The 25,569-nt window shown below is 40.0% G+C and overlaps 2 protein-coding genes across 2 annotated transcripts; one reads left to right on the plus strand and one right to left on the minus strand.

Annotated features, from left to right (window-relative positions):
* On the minus strand, positions 1-15,861 carry LOC307252435 (regulator of G-protein signaling 5; the record flags this gene model as incomplete). Its single annotated transcript, XM_080030102.1, has 6 exons — positions 15,790-15,861; positions 13,425-13,491; positions 13,255-13,311; positions 13,094-13,146; positions 1,354-1,517; positions 1-168 (listed from the first exon to the last, which is right to left on the minus strand). The coding sequence occupies exons 2-6, from the start codon at positions 13,466-13,468 to the stop codon at positions 1-3; spliced, it is 486 nt and encodes a 161-aa protein (XP_079886228.1). The 5' UTR covers positions 13,469-13,491; positions 15,790-15,861.
* On the plus strand, positions 15,701-25,278 carry LOC307252434 (mitochondrial adenyl nucleotide antiporter SLC25A24-B-like). Its single transcript, XM_080030101.1, has 11 exons — positions 15,701-15,938; positions 17,394-17,610; positions 20,592-20,715; positions 20,844-20,931; positions 21,223-21,334; positions 21,597-21,755; positions 21,944-22,096; positions 22,352-22,465; positions 22,627-22,794; positions 22,878-23,025; positions 24,018-25,278. The coding sequence occupies exons 2-11, from the start codon at positions 17,416-17,418 to the stop codon at positions 24,227-24,229; spliced, it is 1,473 nt and encodes a 490-aa protein (XP_079886227.1). The 5' UTR covers positions 15,701-15,938; positions 17,394-17,415; the 3' UTR covers positions 24,230-25,278.
* The last annotated feature ends 291 nt before the right edge of the window (positions 25,279-25,569 follow it).

Consider the following 25,569-nt stretch of genomic DNA (forward strand, 5'->3'; position numbering starts at 1 on the left):
TTAGTAAGCTTTAACGGCCTCCATGCAGTGGGTGGAGCGCAGGAACCTGGGGAAGGAATCTTTGGCCATCAGGCTGTAGATCCTCTGCTGTGCCTCGTTGAATGTGTCGGCACGCAGGGAGTCCATCAGACTAAGCAGAGCCTCCCGGGTCTCAGCATCCAAGTTTACCTGAGGGGAAAATAAGCTCTTTAGTTGCTGTGGACCTCTTTTACAGTCTTTTTACACATTGCACAAATCCCATTCATCTGTCATCGTTGGTATTTGACTCGAGTAGTCAACTACGATTCAATCAAAGGTGTCTGATTAGACAAGGATTGTTGCTATTCCGGCTATATGGGTGTGCAAGTCTGATTTTATATGGAATTGGTTGATTTCTCCCAATAAAAATCATGATACATCCTCCCCCTATTGTCCGATTGTCAGCCCATTATTATATTTTTTATCAAATTTTGATATTTCTCAGTCAATCTACATAATGTTGGCGGGTGTTCGTGGTGTAGTGGTTAGAGCGCCCGCCCATGGAGGCTCAGTCCTCAGAAGAAGCAGACCACAGGTTTGAATTTGGCCTGTGGTCGTACTGTGCATGCCATTCCCATCTCTGCCCCTTTTCACCTCTGTCTCTCTGAACTGTCAAATATTGATATGAAATATACTTTATTTTTTATCCAACAAAAGAATCGACTTGTGTGTTTATCGGGTTTTTCAAAAATCCTAAATTTTTCGAAAATATGGATCAATGAACAGAAAAAAACCCTGTTTCGACTGTACTTCAGGCAAGATTTGACTATGTTAAAGGTGAAGTGCAGAATGGTCAGTTTAGCAAACTTCCTGTCACTGACTGCAATTAGCAGTCCCCTCCCTCGTCCCCACGTCACCACAATAATGCACTGCGGTTTTCAAGAAGCGAGTTATCTAGCATTATCTCAGATTTGTAAGTGCGATAAAACATGATAAAAACGATCAAAAAAGACATTGGGAAGGATTTTTACCTGCTCTGCCATTGTAGGCGCATACACATTCACCCATCTGTCGCTCTGCGCATGCACCGGCAGTGAGATGTGCCGGTTTGTAGCGTTTTCTCTTCTGATTAGATTTTAGTTGTGGGATCCCAGGAAAGTTTATTTGCCGATTACATGCAGAGCGGGCGACTGAGAGATCGGAGTTATGAAACGCTATGTAAGTGATCACTGTATGAATATAGAGCGATTTAACACTTATATTAACATAAATATATCGCTTACTTTCCTTTACTTTAATTCCTTATTGGGGACACCACTATTATTCAATTTTGCCAACTGTTTGCACACTCCTTTCAGTCTGGGTCCTTTGTGTTATGACTCTCTCTCCACAAACCTCCTGCGGGGCGTCAGGGTTGATGAACCGATTGTAGATGCTGCTGGCTTTGGTCTTCTGCTGGTCTGAAGGAGATACCCTGTAGTCCTCACAGGCCAGCCAGAAGGCAAGGTTTTCCTCACTAAACTCTTTACGCAGGAACCCACGAAACGCCTGCAGACCACCTGGGTGAGAGAGAGAGAGAGAGAAAGAGAGAGAGAAGAAAAAGGAAAGAGGGGGGAGACAGGATGAGTCCAAGTCAAGAAGAGTCAATGTGACAAGGAAGAAAAGAAGCTTGCAAGCAATTCAGGCCACATATACTGTATACTATATACTGAAAATAACAACTCACAGCTCCTTGTGCTTGCTTAAAGGTGAAGTAAGCGGTTTATTTATGTTAATATAAGTGTTAAATCGCTCTTTAATCATACAGTGATCACTTACAGGTAACACTTTACAATAAGGTACACAAAATTGTAGTAGCTACTACATACCTATAGATATGTGTTACCTACTACATAGGGTTTTTTTTGTGCTACCTACTACATAGGGTTTTTTTTGTGTTACCTACTACATAGGGTTTTTTTTTGTGCTACCTAACACATAGGTATTTTTTTGTGCTACCTATGTGTTAGGTAGCACAAAAAAAACCTATGTAGTAGGTAACACAAAGAAAAAAACCCTGTGTTAGGTTTTTTTTTGTGTTACCTACTACATAGGTTTTTTTTTGTGCTACCTAACACATAGTTTTTTTTGTGTGCTACCTACTACATAGGTTATTTTTTTTTTGTGCTACCTACAATCATATGAAAAAGTTTGGGAACCCCTCTCAGCCGGCATTATAATTGACTCTGCTTTCACAAAAAAAAAAGATAAAAGTGGTATGTCTTTAATTTACCAGGAACAGCTAACTACTGAGATGTTTTCCAAACAAAGATTTTTTGAAAAGCAGTATTTGGTTGTATGAAATAAAATAAAATGTGAAAAACTGGCTGTGCAAAAATATGGGTACCCTTGTGGTTTTGTTGATTTTAATGCCTGTAACAGCATGTAAAACTGATGACTTTAAACACAAAGTTGGTTGAATTGTATGTTGTTAAGCCTTGAACCTCATAGAAATGTCTGTTTAATCATGAGAAAATTTATTTTAGGTGCCTAAATGCAAGTTGCACTTCTTTTTGACTCTCTGCTGAAGTGAGACAGAATGGGATCATCAAAACTGCTCCCAAAAGATCTTAAAAACAAAGATTATTCATTATCATGGTTTAGGGGAAGGCTACAAGAAGCTTTCCCAAAGGTTTCAATTGTCAATTTCTACTGTAAGGAACGTTGTCAGGGAATGGAAGGACACAGGCACAGTTGCAGTTAAACCCAGGTCTAGCAGACCAAGAAAAGTACAAGAGCGGCATATGCGGCGGATTGTGAGAATGGTTGCACACAACCCAAAGATCACCTCCAAAGACCTGCAAGAACATCTGGCTGCAGATTGTGTATCTGTACATGGTTCAACAAATCAGTGCAATGTTGCCGGCTGAGAGGGGTTCCCAAACTTTTTCATATGACTGTATGTGTTAGGTAGCACAAAAAAACCTATGTAGTAGGTAACACAAAAAAAAAAACCCTGTGTTAGGTTTTTTTTTTGTGCTACCTAACACATAGGTAGCACAAAAAAAATAACCTATGTAGTAGGTAGCACACAAAAAAAACTATGTGTTAGGTAGCACAAAAAAAACCTATGTGTTAGGTAGCACAAAAAAAAACTATGTGTTAGGTAGCACAAAAAAAACCTAACACATAGGGTTTTTTTTGTGTTACCTACTATATAGGGTTTTTTTGTGTTACCTACTACATAGGTTTCTTTTTTTGTGCTACCTATGTGTTAGGTAGCACAAAAAAAAAACTAACACAGGGTTTTTTTTTGTGTTACCTACTACATAGGGTTTTTTTGTGCTACCTAACACATAGGTAGCACAAAAAAAACCTAACACATAGGTTTTTTTTTGTGTTACCTACTATATAGGGTTTTTTTTTTGTGTTACCTACTACATAGGTTTTTTTTTTGTGCTACCTAACACAGGGTTTTTTTTTGTGCTACCTATGTGATAGGTAGCACAGAAAAAACAAAACCTAACACAGGGTTTTTTTTTGTGCTACCTAACACATAGGTAGCACAAAAATAAAAAACCGGTAACACTTTATAATAACTATCCGTTGTAACTCGTTAATAGATCATTAGTAAACTCTTAATTAATGATTATTAATGATTTGTTAAGTGTTTGTTAGCAGTGTGTTAAGGATTTATAACAATGGTAGATAGTTAATAGCTTAATAATTGAATCAGTTCATCTGGGAGGTAATCCGAGATTAACTGATCACGTCACGTTCAAGTCCATGGCATGCACAGTGTGTATTGAGTTTATTTAAAAATATTTGAAAATGGGCTGCCCTCAGTTGCCCATGCACTGTGTATAGTCTATAGCCTATTTCAGCCTCGTCGGTATCTCGGATTACCTCCCAGATGAACTGAATGGGTATGGCTCTGCGCACGCTCGCACCTTCGGTCTCTCTGCCCAGTGTGCCCACCTAAAATTTCTACAGGCCCACCCAAATCTAACTGTCTAGAACCGGGCCTGTCCCACAGAATGGCAGGAGGGAAGAGAAAAAACAGGCTTTTCACTGTGTAAGTGAAGACAGAGAAAGAGAAAGACAGAGACAAGCGCCTCAGACCCATTTTTCAGTCGCGCAGCTCACCAACAGAAATGCCTTCATGCAGCTGTCTGCTCATGCCTCGGCTGATCACGGGCATAAGTAGCTTAGGCCTAATGTTTGTCCTTCAGTTTCCGGTGCGATGTGGAGGTTTGCAAAATCTTAATAATAATTGTATTAGATGATTATGGGTCCCCTGGTAGTCCAGGACCCAAGGCAATTGCCTACCATTGCCTAATGGCTAATAGCCTGTGCAAACACACACACACACACACACCCAGGCACACACTTCTTATCGGGGTAACTTTGGCACGACAACGGAACCTCAGCCACTAAATTGCAAAATGTAAGTTTCAAAATCAACATTTAGGCCATTATTCTCATACTTGATATCCTGGTCATGAATTGTGTTTTTAAAAAGAGAAAAGTGTGTTTTTAGTATAAAATATAACGTAGATGAAAACATTAAAACATAATTAATAGATTATTAAAAAACGGGTACATTTTATTTTTTCGTGTTTTTATTTCAAAACGGATATGGATTGAACGGAATATACACCGATTATATTGGTAGCGCTTTTTAGTGGTTATCCCCAATTAAAGTATGGGCTACTGTAATGGAGGCGTGAGATTGCAGGTAAATAGGGGTAAACATTTTAATTTATAGAATCCGAACCTTTGGGTAAAACCTTCAAAATAGTGCTATGAATGATTATAGAAAGTTTAGTTGACATACAGTAAGTGCTTCAGAAGTTGCGATTTTTGGTAGAGCGGTATTGAAACAAATGCCCAAAAGACATAGGCGTAGATTTAGGGGGGTTTCGCAGGGGACATCCCCCCCCCCCCCCAATAATTAGAAGAGATACATTTGTCCCCCTCAAAAAGTAAGGAAGACAACCCTATTCTTCCCCAAAATAGGTAAAAATTACAGTTCAGGATGTTGAAACACTTACAAATCCCTCCTAATTGTTAATACATATTCCCCAATAATTTCTAACACCCCTACAGTGGACCGTACCATCTTAAAATTGCCGAAGTTAGGCTCTCCTCTGCCTCTACCCTGTTTCCACCTGGGATTATGAAGTAGTTTTAGTAATCTGATCACAAGTAGACAGCTCTCCGTCTGTGTGTTCACACCTAGCAGTAACACATGTGTTTTCTTTAAACAATTGTGATCTGATTCCATTTCCCCGCTCTGTATGTAAAGCAACACGTACATAATTTCCGTTTGCATTGGTGTTTTTAACCGGTGGGGCTCAAACAAGTAGACATACAGGGCTGTATAGTGCCACAGTTTTAATCACATTTGCTATTAAAATGTAGGCCTATTACATGCGAAGATAATTACAAGGCCACTCGACAGGTTGACGAGATACTGTCTCATTTAGACACAGAGGAGCGATGCACAATACTCATTAGAGGGCTCTACATTCGCCAAATCCGGGTAAAATGTCTTAGTAAATTATTACGCCACTTTGGCTGGTGAAAGATGTGTGCTCGGCGGGCGGCTATTCTAACGTCTGCCTCTAATAAACTCCCGTCGGTCAGCACCACCACACGGCTTTCTAAATTAAAGCAGTTAAAGGTCTCATATTATACACTTTTCTGTCAATAGTATATGGTCTTAGAGGTCCCTAATACGTTTTTCTTTAGTTGTTTGCTGAAAAAACCATTCAGATCATTTATTGTAGTATGCCTCTATACCTAGCCTGGAAATCCAGACTCTGATATCTTGAACGATAGAGGGTCTGGCCACGATCAATAGTAATTCCCAACTCAAGGGGCGGCTCCTACTCGTGCATTTCAAATGCCACTGCACGTAATTGGATAGCACTACAACCAATCAGAGCAATGAGCAAGGTGACGTATTAAGCCCCGTTCGTTTAGCGAACAGCGGGATTAACTGTTAAATTAAGCTTTTGTTGTGGTCGGTCGGCAAAACAGAACATTCCTCTTACTTGTTAATGAAAGATTTGAGTGCCGTCTTCCAAATCGTTAAGTGTCGAGGCCAAAGCTGTCTCAAACTCAAACAACATATCCGCAGCCATCTTTGATGTTTACTATCACGGCTTTGACGGCGCATGCCCAGCACTTCGTCATCCAGTTACGTCCGCCCCAGAGCACCATACATAGGGCTCTGGCCCGCCCATATTAGATATAACCAATTGAAACGTGAGTTGGGATTTCTTGACTTTTTGAAAAAGCTTCAATGGAGAGTGTCCAGACCAACAGGCGCAGCAAATGTAATTTGCCAGCGCCTAGTGGCAGGTCCAACCCAGTCTCACAGTGAAATGTGTAATAGCTACGTTGGTCCACAGCGCAAAATGTAGAGGTTTCACAATAAAGGCCTTGAAATTGTGAATTAGCTACATTTGTTCCCCCTATTAATTTCTAATGGACAGCGTACATGTCACGTGACTTTCAAGTCCTCCCAAGAGTACCTATTTGCAGACCCATGGGGGAGCGGAGCTCCACCGGAGACACGAAAACTGCTCCACCGGAAATACGCTACCTTCTTCTTAGTTTTGTTTTATTGGCGGCCAAGACAAGTGGCCAGGGGCTTATTTCATGTAGCTGGTTTTGAGGCAACCCAGAGTTTGTTCGCTCTGAGTTAGTGGAAACTCTCGGTAGCAGGTTCAGGGCAACCGAGAGTCAGTTACTGCGGCAACATACGCCGTGGCTCTAACCTGCTGGATAGGTGATTTAACGACCTACTCTGAGTTTGTTTTCACTTTACGCTGCAGCTCCGACTGAAGAAAGAGTGTCACTGCCACAACGCGACCCTGTACAGTTAAAAGCAAAATCACTCCATAGAAATCTCCATCGGGATGTTTTTATCATTTCCTGATGATTTTACGTTTGATCGATCATTTATCTGATCAGTAGCGTAGTTCTCATATGCGGCCACCTTACACATCGTGAACATGCTCTACATTCAGATTAATAAACCTATTGTATATCTCATTATTTATGTATTTATTAACAGGAGTTTTTTAACGTCTGTGCCACTGAACATAGGCTATTTATGTCTGGTTGAAATGTAATTCTGCGGCTGCACGCGATCGTTACTGTTCACTTGCGTAATCACAAATTCACAGACGAGCCTCGTTCAATAGCCTAATATGAATATAGAAATTATATAATAATGTAAACTGTGATCACTAGAGGACAAGGGATCTGATAATAAATCAATCAGGATCTACAATGGAAACTGTCACCTTATGTGTCAGACGTTAATGTCTTTCAACCCACTTTTTAAAATGAGCTGTTTATTTTAATGTGGGCACTTTTTGTGTTTTATTTATAAGAGTTTATATTTGTATGCGATTGACCTAGGCCTACTTGTGATAATTGTGAATTAAAGAGACGGATTTCGGAAGATGTACACAAAGCTTCGTTGCTTCATTCATCTTCAACCTCAACATCTACTTTTTACCACCGTCCTGGCCACTTGGGACCCTTAACAAACTGAGTTATTTTACTGTCTACTAGCACCATAGCCGGTGGAAACTCTGTCTTGTTATTATTCACCGCTAGGTGATCGCCGCGAGTAAAACAAAACGAAGAAGAAGCGCTGGGTGATCGCTACCAGTAAAACGTATTTCCGGTGGAGCTCCGCTCCTCCATGGGTCTACAAATAGGTGCCTCTCAGTCCTCCCGGCCGAAACGAAACCCAAGCTGTGACCGCCATTGCCACAGCTTTTATTCTGAAGATTTTTAAGATGTATAAGTTATTAAATGGGTTTTTGATAACATTGTTAGTGAGAAATGTGTGTCTTACTTTCACAATCTTCACTCAGTGAAGGTATACGATGTAGTTTGATGGTTATCACGAATATTATTCTGGACATCGCCAAGAAAATGTTGAAATACAACATTTGTTTCAGGTTGATATACTGGTAGCTATGACGCTGTCCTAAACCGGAAACAGGAAGCGTTTTGAATAATTATTATTTCTTTGCTGTAAATGCTTAATGTAACTGTTAAATTGTGTTCTCTCGTTTAAAAAAACACATGTTTATTTCAGAGGAGGGATGACGTCTACAGAGTCGCCTGCTTACACCTCCCGTGACAGTTATGAACGTTTTATATTTTCTTTTTCACGAGGAAAGCCAATCAAGAGAGCAGAGCTCACGCAGCCTCCACGGTCAGACAGGAAGTGAAGCGATAAATTACAAAGTAAAATCGGTTGGCACTTCCGGTTTCAACATATGTAATGTATTTAGCTTTCTTCAAATATCCATGGTAGCCTGTTTAGAGAGCAGGGGCCTCATTTATAAAGCTTGCGGCGCACAAAAACCTTGCGTAGACGGGAAGAAATGTGCGGCAAAATGTGCGGTGGCAAACGTTGGTATTTATAAAAACATTATTTGCGGAGAAGTGTGCGTATTCCTACGCCTACTTTCGACCATGCGTAGAGCTACCGCAAGGTTTTCCTAACTCGGGGAATCAGCGACACTCAATGGCAACACCACCAAATAAAGCTCAGTCATCACAAAAACACACATACAGCCGCGGAAAAAAATAAGACACCACTTCAAATGTTCAGTGTCTCTTGTTTTACTCTTTATAGCCATATGTTTGAGTATAATGGACAATTTGATTTTAGAATATAAACTACCGTACTTTTCGGCCTACAAGCCGCGACTTTTTCCGTGTTTTTCGACCCTGTTATTACACAGCACAGTATATATTCTGTAGCTACTGGGGATGGGCGTTAGTAATCGAGTACTCGAGTACTCCTCGTTTCAAATGATCTCGATTGGTGGATGAGGAAAATCGTTTTTTGTTTTTTTTAGTGTTTGTAGCCTTTAGGCCGGCCGGCGGGCCGCCCCTATTTTAAAATGTATACGTGTACAAAACGGCACAAAACGGATATAAAGTTTAACAAAATTAAATATTTTGATCCAAGTTAAATAACCTAAGCGTTGTGTCAAACAGAAACCGCAAATAACTGCCACCTCCGTGCAGCGCAGCCAGTGTGTGGTCTCCACAGCACCGCGGAGCTGAATGCGGTGCTGGAAAACTTGGAAAGTAACGTAAAGAAGCCAGGCTGACTTCGGGCACATTCGAGCAAACGACATTTAAGAAGCCTTTATTATGGAATATAGGATTGAGATTCAAAAGCCGACGGTGTAACGTTCCGTTAACGAGGAATTAGTCGCGGTAATTAGTCACGGACAGGAGTGAGCATTACGCGGTTGGATATACTAGCCTACTACTTCTACTGCTTTGGTGAGTTATTTAGCCTATCTATGTGTTTAAATTGTAGGACAATAATTTTATTGTATTTGCTGCACTTCTTATTTTAAATGTCTATTTTGAATGTTAGCCAACTACAGCCCATGCTTTTTTTCTCTCTCAACCGAAGACCTACTCGATCGGTCTAAATTGTGGCCCGCTTATTTAATTACTTTCAGTTAGGAAAATGTGTTTTAAACTTGTGGAAAATAAATCCTTAATATCATATGGCAACTGTGACTGTTTGACATAAGCATTGAGCGCTTTATTGCGGTCAACCGTTGTTCTGTAGACAGATGCGTTGCGTCCTAAAAATAGAAAAAAGTTTAACGAGGAATCGATTGATCCTCGAGGAATGCAAGCAATCACACGAGTAGCGAAAACACTCGTGCCCATCCCTAATAGCTACTATTGCACAAAATGGTAACACTTACGTACGTTATGCAAATATGCAACTTGTTTGTTGAAATGTGGGAGCTTCCTCAAGCAGCCATCTCTTTCCCGACAATCCCCTCTGTGCACGAACTCTTACATATGGTAATTAAACATTATAACACCTGCGGCTTATTGTCCAGTGCGGCATATAGTACGGAAAGTACGGTACTGACAATATTTCTACCAAATTCACAATAAAAATATTCTCATTTAGAACATTTTCAATAAATAGGCTAATGTAGAGATCAAGATTTAAGAAAAATCCAGACTGGTCTCTTAATTTTTTCCGCGGCTTTATAGTATATAAAACCAGTGAAAAAACACACATTAACTATAAAATAATTGGCAGCAAATGTATTTCACACTGTACAAAGCCAAGTTGTAGTTGTGGATAGGCTATACTATAGGCCTATAACGTTGTGACACATTTAAGATGCAGTTTGAATTATTTATCAAGTCTACATGTTTTTATCAACATGGGTAACACTTTATAATAACTATCCGTTGTAACTTGTTAATAGATCATTAGTAAACTCTTAATTAATGATTTATTAATGATTTGTTAAGTGTTTGTTAGCAGTTTGTTAAGGATTTATAACAATGCCTTACAGACAGTTAATAGACCATTAATAAACTTTTAGTTAATTGGTTATAAATGACTTGTTAAATGACAGTTAACCGTTTGTTAAGGATTTATAACTGTGCTTTGTAGCATCGCAAAGGGCCATTAGGACGGATAATCCATGACATTGCCGGGATGTATGGACATTAAATGTCCCTCTGAAATTCTGTTTATCCAGTGTCTACCACAAAAAGTTCCCAAACCTCATGGGTTTGTATGTTGTTGTATACTTTTGTATACTACTGTTATGCCATGTGATGGCTCAGTATGTGTGTTTCTATAGATTAAACACAATGTTCAACATTTCATCTGTGGTGTTTCTTTGGTAAAAAACAGTACACAGAACAGCCTATGGGTGGAACAAGGTTGAGGTACAAAAATTTGATATTTTAAATATCATGTCAAATTTCTGTACCTTGAACTTGTTTCACCCATGTGCAGTTTTACAAAGTTTCACTGGTATTAGTAGAAGGTTAACAATCTATTAACAACTGATCTGTAAAGTGTGAGTTAATATATTAGTTAAAGGCCTACTTCACCGGTGGGAATATGAAGGTGTATTGAATTCTGAGATCCTATGTAGTATAAATGTGCAATTTTTTTTAAAATTGGTTCTTCCTAGCCTGAGAAAAGGCAGAAAGAGTGTTTTTTTTAACCCTATATTTCTCTTTCTCGTGACATCACAGAAAGAGAAATATAGGGTTAAAAAAAAAACTTACTTTGTAAATATTACTGTGATGTCTTTTACTGTGACATCACAGTAATATTTACAAAGTATGTTTTTTTTTAACCAGTTTATATTACATACCGAGATATGATTTAGTCACGAGAAAGAGAAATATAGGGTTAAAAACACTCTTTCTGCCTTTTCTCAGGCTAGGATGAACCAATTTCAATTTTTTTTGCACATTTATACTACATAGGATCTCAGAATTCAATACACCTTCATATTCCAACTGGTGAAGTAGGCCTTTAAGTGTTAGTTAATAGTTTATATATGTTATTGGGACGTTATTCTAAAGTTGCAACTATTCCTCATTTACAAACAATTAATAAATGAGGAATAGTTGCAACTTTAACCAAAACACTTACTTTGTAAATATTACTGTGATGTCTTTTACTGTGACATCACAGTAATATTTACAAAGTACGTTTTTTTTAACCCTATATTTCTCTTTCTGTGATGTCACGAGAAAGAGAAATATAGGGTTAAAAAAACACTCTTTCTGCCTTTTCTCAGGCTAGGATGAACCAATTAAATTTTTTTTTTGCACATTTATACTACATAGGATCTCAGAATTCAATACACCTTCATATTCCCACCGGTGAAGTAGGCCTTTAAGTATTAGCTAATAGTTTATATATGTTATTGGGACGTTATTCTAAAGTTGCAACTATTCCTCATTTACAAACAATTAATACATGAGGAATAGTTGCAACTTTAGAATAACGTCCCGATAACACATATAAACTATTAACTGATACTTAATAAGTCTATTTAATAAGTAATTCACTACTAGCTTGAAAATTATCTATCGGCTATCTATAAAGCACAGTTATAAATCCTTAACAAACGGTTAACTGTCATTTAACAAGTCATTTATAACCAATTAACTAAAAGTTTATTAATGGTCTATTAACTGTCTGTAAGGCATTGTTATACATTCTTAACAAACTGCTAACAAACACTTAACAAATCATTAATAAATCATTAATTAAGAGTTTACTAATGATCTATTAACAAGTTACAACGGATAGTTATTATAAAGTGTTACCGTGTTAGGTAGCACAAAAAAAAACCTATGTGTTAGGTAGCACAAAAAAAAAACCCTATGTAGTAGGTAACACAAAAAAAAAAAAAACCTATGTAGTAGGTAACACATATCTATGTAGTAGGTATGTAGTAGCTACTACAATTTTGTGTACCTTTACCTTATCGTAAAGTGTTACCCACTTACATAATGTGCGCGTTTCATAAAGCCGGTCTCTCAGTCAGCTGCTCAGCATGTAATCGACAAATAAACTTATTGGAGGATCCCGAAATTTTTATCCAATCACAAGAGAGAACGCTACAAACCGACACCCGTCTCACTCATGGTCTCACTGCCGGTGCACGCAAGAGCAACAGATGGGTGAATTTTTTATGCGCCTACAATGGCGGAGCAGGTAAAAATCCTTCCCAATGTCTGTTTTGATGGTTTTTATCATGTTTTTTCACAATTATGCCGTTTTTGAGTGTTTAAGGTAGGATCAAAGTAAAGTTGTCAAGGCATTGGCACAATAGAGGACAATTTCATTTATAATGAGTGAGGATCAAATATTTTCATATATTCAATAATAAAGTCAGATTAGGTAAGGTGTAAAAGTAGTACAAGTAGAGAAGATTCAGTCGCACAACTCTCTCTCTCTCCCCTCCCTACTACAGGTATCAACCACAGTAATATTTAGTCACTGGTATTGCATTCAGATATTGCAAATTGGAGTCGGTGTTTGATAAGTGTTACTACTGCAAAATTTAGTATAAATTGATCTTCTGTGCAAGCTTAACACACTGTTGCTACTTTTTTGTATACTTATACATGAAGTTAATATCCTGTGTCCTAGTAAGCTCTGACAGTATGACTTGAGTCAACAATACAAGGAGGACCCTGAGACTGATCTTCTAAATGAGTTAAATTCAAACTTTATGAATTTTATTATTAACGCCCGTGCTTTCCTTTTCTCTGACATGTCTCCTGTGGAAAAATACTCTCTTACCTTTGTGGGTCAGAAGAGTCTCCAGGTCCTGGCAAGCTTTTCCATCGTGAACCCTGAGAAGAAAGAGAAGAAACACAGTCCAAATTTAGCTTTCCGCTTAGGACTGGCAGCTGAATGGATTCCCATGTTATTATTGAAACGTGAGTTACAGTAGTTTTTACTTGTACTTGTGGTACGTCTCAGCCCGTTGGCTTAACTTCACCCGCATCCCCTTTGCCCTGAAACACACCGGCACAAGAAATCAAACATGCGGACCTCCATAAGACAATCTTGTCAATCCAGGTAATCTCTTATTCACATAGAAAGCATCATGACGCTGTAGCATACTTACTTCTCCAGGCATGAGGAGGGCAGGGAGGAGAGTCCCTTACACATCGAGGGCTGTAGTTTGGGAGAAGCTGCAAAGGGAAAAATTAGAAGGTTGTGCTGTCCTTGATCAGCCAGTCCACCGACCTCCCAAACTATAGCCCTTATATAGGCTCCCTGTTTGTTATCTGATCAGTCAATCTGCACCTCCCTGACCAACAGGTGAAAACAGCTGAATAAGATGGGTGGTGTACGTGCTGCCAGGACATGTAGGCCTTTCAACAGCTCATACAAAGCAAGTGAGCACATATAATGGGAAAAATTAAAGCAAGAGGAGCTCCAGGGTGTGTGTGTGTGGGGGGGGGGGGGGGGGGGAGTTTGTCTAAAGAGAATAGAGTGTTGAAGGAGGAGCAGGTGGGCTGGCAACATCACGCATCTGTGGAGAGAACTGCAGGATGGACCAGTGGGTGTTAAATGTTAAAAAAAAAAACAGAACACCTGACACAATCAATGTAGTAGCGCTGCAATAACAATAATGCAACTATGCGTTGGCTCTTCCCTTTTCCTTTTCTTCCTAAAAATTGTTTTTAAAAAGAGGAAAAAAGAACCTCACAGGTGTGTCATGTGTCGTCATTGGTGGAAGAAGTGCTCAAATCTTAGAGTAAGAGCTTGCTTCATGACATCAGGAACTAGATGAGCAGGATCTGGTCTAGAAGTTCAATGACAGCAAGACTTGCTCTACGGCTCCAAAACCACCCTCACCAAAGCCCATAACCACCCCTCAAACCACCCCAAAAAAAAAAAACTATACAAATAACTGAACAATAATAATTATCTCCAGACTTTGCCCATTCCAGGCTCAACTAACTCCCACTGTAACTTATCGTCTTACTACCTCTCTCACTGCTTTTAATTGTTGTTGAACCCGCGACCACTGCGACAAGGACTGAGCTTTTGTAGTACATGCTCTACCCACTACACCGCCATAATTTGGCAAAAACACACACTTTGATTAGAGGATAAAATGATTACATTTTGGAGGTCAAAGGTCAAGGCCACTGTGACCTCATGTTTTGTGAAGGAAATATCTCACTAACGCTTTGAGGGATTTTCTTCAAAGTTTGCACAAAAGTCTACTCTGACTCAAAGACGGTCCAGACGGATATCTTATATCCAGCAGGACCCAGGTTCCATTCCGGCCCGGGCCGTTCCCTGCATGTCTTCCTCCTACCTCTCCCCCTTTCCACTAACCCTCTAACCATCTAATAAAAAGGTTAAAAAAAAACTAAAAAGTATATATTTATTCAACAAAAAATAAGATATCTTATATCCATCAGTTAAACTTTTAAATTAAAAATATGTACGCTTTACAATATTCATGAATTCTGGATTTATTTTATTTTCAAGAGTAAGAGGTGCTGTATTTAATAATTCAATAGCCTACAGATATTACAGATACTGATGCATTCACTCACACGCATACTTCATTGTAAAGTCGCAATTTTGTTAAAGGCTCTGTAAACCTGGTCTAAAATAGTAAAAATCAATACACACACAATATCAAAGTTTGGTGTCTCAATAAGCTTTTACAAAAATCTGATTGAAATGAATTTTTTATAAATATTATTAAATTTACTCGAAGCGAATAGTTTTTTCACCGTCTATAATATTTGCCAGAGAGTGTGGGCTTGGCTCCCAGGCCCATGTATCAAACAGTCTCCATTGCAACAGTCATGGAATCTTTATGGCATATTGTGATTAGTTCAGGTTCATAATGAACTGAATGAAAACATGTTTTACTATGGATTGACAAATATGCCTCACTCTTTTTAAATGCACAGCATTCAGATTAGACCTATTCCCGGAATAACAAAGTTAGAAGAATGTAGTGCATTTGGGCTGCCAGGGCCGTAGAACTTCTCTAGGTTTATTGTGATTCTGCCCTTTTAATGGATCATATTTTACAAGACTTTTGCTAGCTCGTCAGAATTGTCAAGGGGGGGGGGGGGGGGGGGGGGGGACAGCAGTAGGCCTATCTCTAAAATCCTGGGTACAGCTCTGTTTGACGATCTTTATTCTCTCAATAGGCTATTCAACCATAGGCTGTGAATAGCCTGCCTACACATTCGAGCAGTTGACAGCCATAGACTGTAGTCTACACTGTTTAAATAGCCTACAGTGTCCAGTCCCAACATGTTTAAACCTAAACACACACACACGCACGCACATATACACGCGCGCGCACACACACGCGCACGCACACACACACACACACACACACACACACACGGTCGTCAGCAGGCTGCGCTTCCTGCTTGTTCAACAAGGGTCGTTGTAAAATCCTCTACACGGAGCGATAAAATAGGGGTCAACAGTGACAGTCATTTCACCTGCTCAATCCAGAGGGAGCAAGCTGCTTGTTTGGTGTCAAATTCGGTTGTTTCAAGACGGACTAAACTGAGCTACGGTCCGGACCCGCTGGTGATCCTCTGCAGCCTACCATGGGCGGCGAGTCGCGTCTGAGATAAACCAACAGCGAGTGAGTCACAAAATGGTCTCTATGTTTTATAATTAGACCATAACATCATCCATCAAAGTGTTAAGATCAAGTGTAGGCTAGCGCAGTCGTGGTTGTGCAAGTTAACCCGCTCTTGATGCGGATCAATGTGCGCGAGTCTGGGCTAAAAACATATAAACCCAATATATGCTATCCGTAATAATCTATAACTATGTCACTAAACACGAGACACTGCTTCTCTACTAACAATGCTTGTCTAGTTCTCCTTCAAAAAATCCACATACATTTTTTTTATTATTATTCTGAAATGTCCTTTGAATGATCACAACAGATGAGAGGAACACAAACCAGAACATAACGTGCCCTTTGACGCAAGTTGACGTTTTGACGCACGCTTGTTGATGAAACTTTAGAGGCTTCTGTCCATTCTGCCCTTATATCCGATGCTGTAGGACAAAGTAACAGGAACACAATGTATATTCAGTGTAACAGCAAATTTCAGTCTGAATAAGTGGTGTCCTAACTCCTAACGTTGGCTTATGAGCCCTATATGTTAGCCTACTTGTGACCCCTCATTATTTGCACAAGTCTGGATGTGTTCTGTTCAACCAAAAATATCTAAAATTATATCTTCGTGTAACAGAAATGTGTTCCTTTTTCTGTCCTCTGAGGTCTGTTAACAGTTAAAGGGGTGTACCATCTACTGCTGCATGTGTCTGTTGTAAAAAAAAAAAAAAAAAAAGGATATATTATTGTTGTCATGAACAGTAAAACAAATATGTGCTCTGTTGTGTGGAGGTGGGACTGGGCTGACATTTGATACTCTGCTTTTTAATTCTCCAGCTCTCCCTGCCCGCTTCTCATCTCTAATTTAGGGTACAAGGCTAGCTCAAGGCTACATACCTTAGCCACTACTAGCATGTTACAATGAAACTGAACTTAATTTCCATTGTGGGTGGGCCTAATGTAGGTGCCAGGGGAGGAAGAGGCATGTATGAGAAAAAAAATATGATATATGTTGGCCTGGCGCAACAGTTTTAATTTTTTGTTTTAGAAATGGAGCTCAAAATGTTATATACATTTTTTTTTTCTTTGCATTTTCAAGGCTTCATTGATAGTGCAGAGAGACAGAGGAAATGGGGTATAGAGGGGAATGACATGCAGAGAAAGACCACAGGTCGGATTCAAACCGGGTCTACTGCGAGGAGGACTGAGCCTGGGTGGACGCTCTTAACAACTACACCACTATTTTATATCAATTGTATCGCAATGTCAAATCAGTGAAGTGTTGTTTTAATGACCCCTCCAAATCATCTTGTGACCCGTTGTGGGGTCCCCAACCCCTAGGTTGGAAGCCACACTTCTAACTACCTCAATTATACTGATTGCCTTGAAATAGCGTTCGTTAAAGTAAGTGTTTGGGAATTTGCTGTGTCAGGCTGTGGCGATTGAATTGATGTTCATGTATCCCTTCAGCTGACTGTGACTGGCACCAGTTATGGGACATCAATGGACTTGGTTCCCCTGGGCGCAATGCCAGGACAGCAAATCCCCCGGTACGGACCCGGAAGCGGAGAAGCGTTGGGCTGAGCTGTTCGATCAGCTGGACGTCAACAAAGATGGACACATCGACATCAATGAACTGCGGACGGGGCTGGCAGGCAGAGGGCTTTCCAGAGGCTCCCTGGAGAGGGTAAGACAGCAGGGCACCTGTATCACACAAACCTTTCTGTTTACTGGGGTACTCAGCAGTGTATAACATATGTTATTATAGCCCATTAGACAAATGCAGCTGTTACAGTTTTTTTCGATTGCTAACCCACAGAGGGCACAACTGTAGCTCAATGTGCAAAACTCTAACTACAGTCTGCACTACCAACATTCACTGGACAGTTCACTTCACCTGCAAAATAGGCTTAGGGCAGCGAACACTATGAACCAGCCTCATTGAGATAACACATAATGTCACTCAGAACATACTCAGAGTATAAACACTAGCATCAAACCCCAATACTCAAATTACAAACTTTTAATCTTTACAGTTTGAATAATTTGAGTTACTTCACACAAATTACATAATATTTTCTTTGAGGAAAGACTGACATTATTTCACATGAAATTGTTTATTTTCTAACATAGCTGTTATGTTTACGTATAAACAAAAATACATGGAAATCAGAAGTTTGCTTCGATAGATACATATTTTATATTTTTTTGAAAACATTTCCAAATGTAATATTTATCCGTGTAAATATTCTATAATTGTAATACAGAAATCAATTCCTGTTGTTATTTACTATAAGGATGCAACTGTAAGCTGTTTGTTTGCTGGAAAATCCGTATTACAGATGCAACTTTAGATCTTTGCAGATTGGGTTGCACTCTCAACCCTTCACAACAGGGTCTATCAGTGTTGCCCTTACTGTATTTCATCAAAAATTACAGCTCAATGTCTTCTAGGTCTTCCTCCACACATCCACACTCTCACTGCCACACTTCTCCCTCCAACAACCAACAACATTCATTGGTCCATTTAATTTTTTTTAAATGTTTGAGCCTTCCCTATACTGTATACAGTATGTTCACTAAAAAGTCCAAAACAAGACACCTTCTTAGTGTTTCAGTTGAAATTGTAATCCGCAGTGTTTGAAATGCACTAGTCTGAAATCCATTCTGTTTTGAATGTGTGGTTTACAGTTGTGCCACTAGTGTTTTAGCATTTGAGCAAAGAGCTAGAAATCCACAGTGTTGTGCAGGCTGTGGTTAAGCCATTTGATAAGTGTGTAGAGTTTTGAAAATTGTGTTTAAGCAATGAAAAACGAGCTACAGTTTGGTCCACATGAACCGCTGCGGTGCATAGTGTTGTTAGAGTTTTGCACATGTCGCTCCAGTTGTACCCACTGTGGTTTAGCAATCGAAAAAAACTGTAATATCAAGGCATTTAAAAACTCCCCAGCATTAATGTTCATTTGGGGTCCAATTAAAGAATCTTGGTCAGGGGTGATAGGTCAAGTCATCTGACATAATCAGTCAATCAATAATGATCCCATAATTGTTCTCTAGAATCATTTGTTTGCTCTGTTGACAGTGCCATTGTTTAAACCAATCATTTGCTTTACACTGCTAAACCTGTGTGTGTGTGTGCGTGCGTGCGTGCGTGCGTGGTAGAGACAGAGAGAAGTGTTTTTTCTCCTATAATTAATCAGACAAATTAATAATCTCTCCTCTACATTAAATCTTCAGCGAAGGCCTGTGAGATCTTTCCAATTTTTTCATAATGTAATAATAATCTCTTTAATCTCATACCATCCACCATATCTGTTTGTGCAACAGCAGAAGCCAAGAGCATCAACAGCGCGACTGTATTGTGAATACACACAGACTGTCTCTCTCCTCTCAGTCCGTCTTTGACTATTTATTTTGGCAAGAAAGCATGTTGGTCGCAGAGAAGACTCACTCGCTGTCACTTTCTCCTATGCTGCCTCTACCTCTCTCTCTCTCTCTTCTAAGTGTGTGTATGTGAACATACCTTTCTCATGTGGGAACATAAATATGTTTACACAGCCACAATGGGAGGACTTTAGAGGAAGAAATGCAAGTGCATTACATTGCATATCATTACATTTTTTATACTGAATACTTTTAGGTGTAAGTTAGGGTGTGTGTGTGTGTATGTGTGTGTGTGTGTGTGTGTGTGTGTGTTAATACGTGTATGGCTGCACATGTTAAGAGTCACATGCCGTCTATTTTAGTACACGGAGGGAGCAGGGCATGGTAAGATGAGAATAGTAACCTTTCTATCGGTTCTACACTTGATCTCTTCACATATGGATCATTGTCCAGACTAGGGTCAACCTTTCTGAAGCATATTCTATTGGTTGTGGTAACACACACAGTTAATTCCACAGTGTGTTAAATATGCAGTGTCAAAGTGAGTGTATACAACTACTGCGGAAATAGAATTCTCTAGTGTTGGTGAAAATGTCTGTAGTTAAAAGACGGGGTATGAAAAGTAGTATTAAGCCCCACCCACCCCTTAGCGTTGCAAAACTAAACTGAAAACCTGAAAATTTTTAACACCGGGGAAATAGTTCGTTTAACACCAATTCTGTGTGGGACCCAAAAACACTCAAATGTAACTCTTTAAGTGTTACATTAACACATCAAAATGTACGGTGTAGTAACTCTTATTGATTTCAACAGCCAAGTGAATCAAATGATCATAAACTTTCCAGTATTTTACACTTATTCATGTAGGTCCTTCCTCAACTGCATGAAATAATTAGTTCAACAGATGGGAAGGTATTGCGCAATTGAAAGACTATAAACCTGGAGTGCAATCTTGATCCTGTGGTATTTTCCTGCTAGGTGGGTCACCTCTGTGGTATTTGCACTGATAAAATGGGCAAACAAATGCCTTGTAGAGAATAACTCATATTAATAATATCAATGCAACTACTTTTCCTGCTGTGCATGGGCCACCAGTAAGAGTCCAGCAGATCCCATAAAGAATAGGATACAGACACGTTAGGGTTTCCAACTCATTCATGAACTATTTGTTACTTCCGTTTTTTTTTACAAGTGGTACCTTCTGGCTAACTGTATCTTGTTTGGTCCCAGTCCTAAATATCTGACCAGAGATCTGTTTTTTCCCTATCTGTTTGGGTTTTTCAGATGGTAAAGGCCGGGGATACCAACAAGGATGGAGTACTGGACTTTGAAGAGTTCTCTCAGTATCTTCGTGCCCATGAAAAAGAGCTCAAAATCATGTTTAAGAGCCTGGACAAGAACAATGACGGTCTGTAGCGGCCTTACAGTTGAAACAATAATGGAGGGCACTTATTATTATTATTATTAAGATGTTCATAATGAGATCATTTTCAGATTTTCTCATTTTCTGCTCTGTAACTGGTGGTTCTTTTGCAGGTCAGATAGATGCATCGGAGATCCAGCACTCGCTACGCACCATCGGTGTGGATATTAGCCTTAAGGATGCATCCAGGATTTTGCAAAGGTCTGCTAACAGTATGTTGATATCACATCAAAAGAAAATATCCACAAAGTAAAGGATGTTACCAAGTATCAACACAGAGAAATTCATGCAGCACATTGTAGGCTTCACCATGTTTCTACTACGCTCACACTCTAGATTGTGTTTTAAACAAGAAGCGTTGTCTTGTACATTGTCATACTAATGAGTGAAAGGATTCCTCATGTGCAAATGATCGTTTTAACCCCTCTGTAACTCTTCGGGATTTTTTACATTCTACGAATTTCAGAACTTGTTTATGTGTTTGCCACTTAGGATGGACAAAGACGGCAACATGAACATCGACTGGGACGAATGGCGAGACTACTTCCTGTTTAACCCCCTCACTAACATTGAGGACGTGGCACGCTACTGGAAACGCTCAATGGTGAAGTCACAAACACACTTAAAACACAAACAACTCATCAATAACAGCGTTGTGTATCTCTTTTGCAGTGCTTCCAGTCGTCCATAACTAACAATGAAACGTAAACATTTTACAAGAAAGTCAAAAACATGATTTGAACAGGAAACTGTTTTTTTCGAGTTGGATTAGCTTGAAGTGTTCCATATCTTTTTTTTGTTCTTCCTCGCCTTCCCCTTATCTCTTCATTGGGCGATGCTCCATCTAACCATCATGGCTCCAGTAGATGTTGGATATAGGTGAGCAGCTGACAGTGCCAGATGAGTTTTCGGACGAGGAGAAGAAGTCTGGCTATGTGTGGCGGCAGCTGATGGCTGGATGTATCGCTGGATCTGTATCTCGAACTGGGACTGCCCCCTTGGACCGCGTTAAAGTCTTCCGGCAGGTTGGTGTGGGGACGGTTGAGATCTAATCTGAAAACAAAATGATCACTCAAGCATCACTGCTGCTCATGTGTGTGAGCGTTTTTTTGGTTTATATCTTTGATCTGTGGAGCTCTCAGATGAACCTTTTATAGCCCCTTTTACTAGTGTACAACTGAGGAAATATTGCTACTTCTCTTTGCTCCTTCAGGTTCATGGTACCATTGACTTCACAGGAAACGTGCTGACCACTTTTAAGAACATGATAAAAGAAGGAGGACCCTGGTCGTTGTGGAGGGGTAACGGCATCAATGTTCTTAAAATTGCCCCGGAAACTGCTATCAAGTTCACAGCTTATGAACAGGTGGAATAAACTCGAGGCCTTCCCATATTTTTTACATTCGCTTTTTTGATTTAATTTAGATGAGAAGATCACTTACCAGTATATACTGTATATTCATCTCTTCATGCTAAGCTAAGCTCACTGGCTGCTGGCTGTAGATTCATGTGTGTCATACTGAAGAGTGGTATACTGTATCTTCTCATCTAACTGTTGTCAAAAGAATAAGCCCATTCTCTCTAAGCAACAATTTGCACATCCCTTTGCTATATGACTCAGATAAAGAAGGTGATGCGTGGCGGCAATGAAAGAAGACATCTGAGGGTTCATGAGAGGTTTGTTGCCGGCTCTTTGGCTGGAGCTACAGCTCAGACAGCCATCTACCCAATGGAGGTAATATCAGGGTAATACACACATAGAAATATTTCAGATGTAAGACAGCTTCAGGGAAACAGGCTTTTTGGGTTACATGATAAGTGAAATGGCTGAGGTCTTTCCTCATTCTGTTCCTCCTCCTTGTTGTCTTGCCCCCCCCCCCCCCAAACTCCCCACAGGTGCTAAAGACCCGTCTCACACTACGAAATACGGGCCAATACTCAGGAATAGCAGACTGTGCCAAACGGATCTTACAGAAGGAAGGCGTTGCAGCTTTCTACAAGGGCTATATACCCAACCTGCTGAGTATTGTCCCTTACGCTGGCATCGACCTGGCTGTCTACGAGGTCAGATAGGCGTGAAAGCGCGCCGCTTTTTACAGTGCACCTGCTTAGTGTTTTCCTGCTTCTCACTCCCGTCTATTTCACAGACTCTGAAGTTTGGCTGGCTGAACAGGAACAGAGGTTTAGCCGACCCAGGGGTCATGATGCTGGTCTGCTGCGGGGCCGCTTCCAGCACCTGTGGACAGCTGGCAAGTTACCCACTGGCACTGATCCGCACCCGAATGCAGGCGCAAGGTCAGTAATAATATAGATAAAGATGGGTGCTAAATTATGGCAAGATAATTAGGTGTTGGGCCAAAATATGAATCGAGAAGAGCTTCAGTGCTCCTAGTCATAGATTATTTTCACGTCCCTTGAACGGTGCTTGAGGAATCAACACCATCATTCCCTCATTTGGTGTAAGTGGAGAGAGCTGTAAAAGTAACAACAATCAGCTCCCACACATTTAAGGGCTAACGTTATTGATTTGCTTCATTTCTCTACAGCAGGGTCCATCATGTTACATTTGCTCTCTATTTCTTTGCGTATAAAGGGGTGTTAAGATCACTTTTCTTGTATAGATCGAGAGAACTGTTTATCATGTGAGCCCCACACATTCAGTTGGCTTGAGATGTTAAGGGGGCATAAGCCTTATGTTATGATTCATGAAATGTTCACGCTTAAAGAACCTTCCAAACCCAAAGATCAAGATCAGCAAGGCTTTTTAAAGATGGTGTCGCAAAGGTAACTCAAATGACAAGCAATAGGCCTATGTAAACATGGGTACTTTGAAAAGAATGACAACTATCGTGAAAATCATTTTGAGGCGTTCACCAGCATGTCAAGGTCCTTTTCATGGCAAACAGTTTTGTCACGTTGCCAAAATTCCATACGTGGTCAAATGTTGACGGAGCCACGTCCGTCCAATGTGGAAGTCCGTGAAATGCACTTGAAGGCTTTCTAAAAACTCTTTCTCAATGCATGTTATGCTTTGCAAGAAATAATTTGAGATCTATTCTGTCTTTTATAATACAAAAAATGACAGATTGTTCACTATCGTTGTAGTTAATGAACTAAAGGCAAAACCACCAGGATGATCCCTTGGCCTAGTTAAACAAAAATACAATTAGAGAGACAATCAAGAGCAAACATGACTTCTGCCAGATGCCTTCAGGTTTTCAGATTCACATGTAATGATAGACCAACATGGGTTTGTGGGGGAGCCTCATCTTTTTCTCTCCCCTCAGCTTTAGCGAAGGGAGCCCCTCAACCCTCCATGTTGGCATTGCTTCGCAACATCGTGTCCAAGGAGGGTGTGCTCGGACTTTATCGAGGAATTTCCCCCAACCTGCTGAAAGTCATCCCCGCTGTCAGCGTGTCCTACGTCGTCTACGAATACACAAGGATACTCCTGGGAGTGGACATTGAGGGTATGAGGGGTGGGAAGAGCAAGGGGTAGAAAACTGGTTGGATGGTGTGGGGGGTGGCTTTAAACTACGAGCACGTCCAGATCTGTTGGCTATGCATGAGGAAATGAGCCTTGACTGTGGATGTATACTTCCTGTTTGTGATGATGTATACGTCTTGTGATCACAAGCCTTGGGATTTCAGGATTATGGTCGATAAGATGGAAAATGAACTACGCAAGAAAAAAAGAAAAACAATAGATCAATGGCATATATAATCTTTGTTTGCTCACATTTGGAGGAGCTCACCTTAAACTGGCAGCTGCTGCCAGGAGTTTTCTGTGTGTTTTATGCATTGCAATGCATGGCAGGTGTTACGTGAACGCTAATCAACTAGCCTCCTGGTACTGCATTGACTTTGGACGGATGATGAGCTGCATGAACTTGCCTGAGAACAAACAGGTAAAAGGAACTAAACTTGAAAGCCATGTTACATTCCCACAGCAATATTTTGTCTCCTAGGTGGTGGTATATAGAGAAGAAAAAGGGATTGATAGGAGGACCGATCCCATTTCCTGTTGTGTAAGTGAGGAGAACCTGCAGCACACCATTGGAGTGAAAGAGTTAGCACTTTGATTAACATGTCTTAAATAAAAGTTACATTGTGAAGTCCAGAATTTATTCTAAAACACCACAGGAAATGATTGAACTCAACTCTTGAATGACGAGTAAAAAAGCGAATGGTGAAAAAAGGAAAGATACACTGTAAATGTGCTCTTTCCTTGAATGATTACTAATGAGTAAGCACAACAAGGGACTTCATATTTCATATTTCTCAGGAGTGAGAGTGCCAAAGCCATATCAAGAAGCCTGGAGGACGCAGAGACGTGTGTTTGTGTCTGTTTTCCTATGTTTGAAACACACTACAGGGTCCAGTGCAACATAGTATTTTTAATAAACTGTATTTGCACAATGTGCAGGTTAAACACTGAAGTAAATAGTGAATTGTGTCTATATTATCATGATGAAACAATAAGAAATGAGACATAATTAATGCCTCTGAACAGTTTTGATGTGTCAGTATTTATTTTGGGATGTGCAAATAAACACATGCATGGTGCTGCTTTTGTTCAGTAAGAGTGAGTGTTTTACTGAAGGACAGAAATGTTGGGAAGATGTAGCTTTCCGTAGACAGCCTTGTGAAAACACTGCACAAACACTAAACCAATTTGTCCTCATGAAAGTATTAACTAGCTGCCACTTTGCTCAGACCTGTTGCCCTTCGTTGCAATGCAACTGTAGCAAAGAACATCATATTCGAGCTACTGTCACACAGCTAATAAACCAGTTGGCATTTCAATATACTAGGTTCACTGAGTAGCTCTGGCTGTCC

Source organism: Ammodytes marinus, assembly GCF_949987685.1.
Source record: "Ammodytes marinus genome assembly, chromosome: 6".
Classification (NCBI taxonomy): Eukaryota; Metazoa; Chordata; class Actinopteri; order Uranoscopiformes; family Ammodytidae; genus Ammodytes; species Ammodytes marinus.

What these genes read in the sequence shown, in the direction of transcription:
- LOC307252434 (XM_080030101.1), top strand. Translation starts at nt 17,416, where the DNA reads ATGGGACATCAATGGACTTGGTTCCCCTGGGCGCAATGCCAGGACAGC. An exon ending in CCTGGACAAGAACAATGACG is followed by an intron (nt 20,716 to 20,843) that starts GTCTGTAGCGGC and finishes GTTCTTTTGCAG; the next exon opens with GTCAGATAGATGCATCGGAG. An exon ending in CACCCGAATGCAGGCGCAAG is followed by an intron (nt 23,026 to 24,017) that starts GTCAGTAATAAT and finishes CTCTCCCCTCAG; the next exon opens with CTTTAGCGAAGGGAGCCCCT.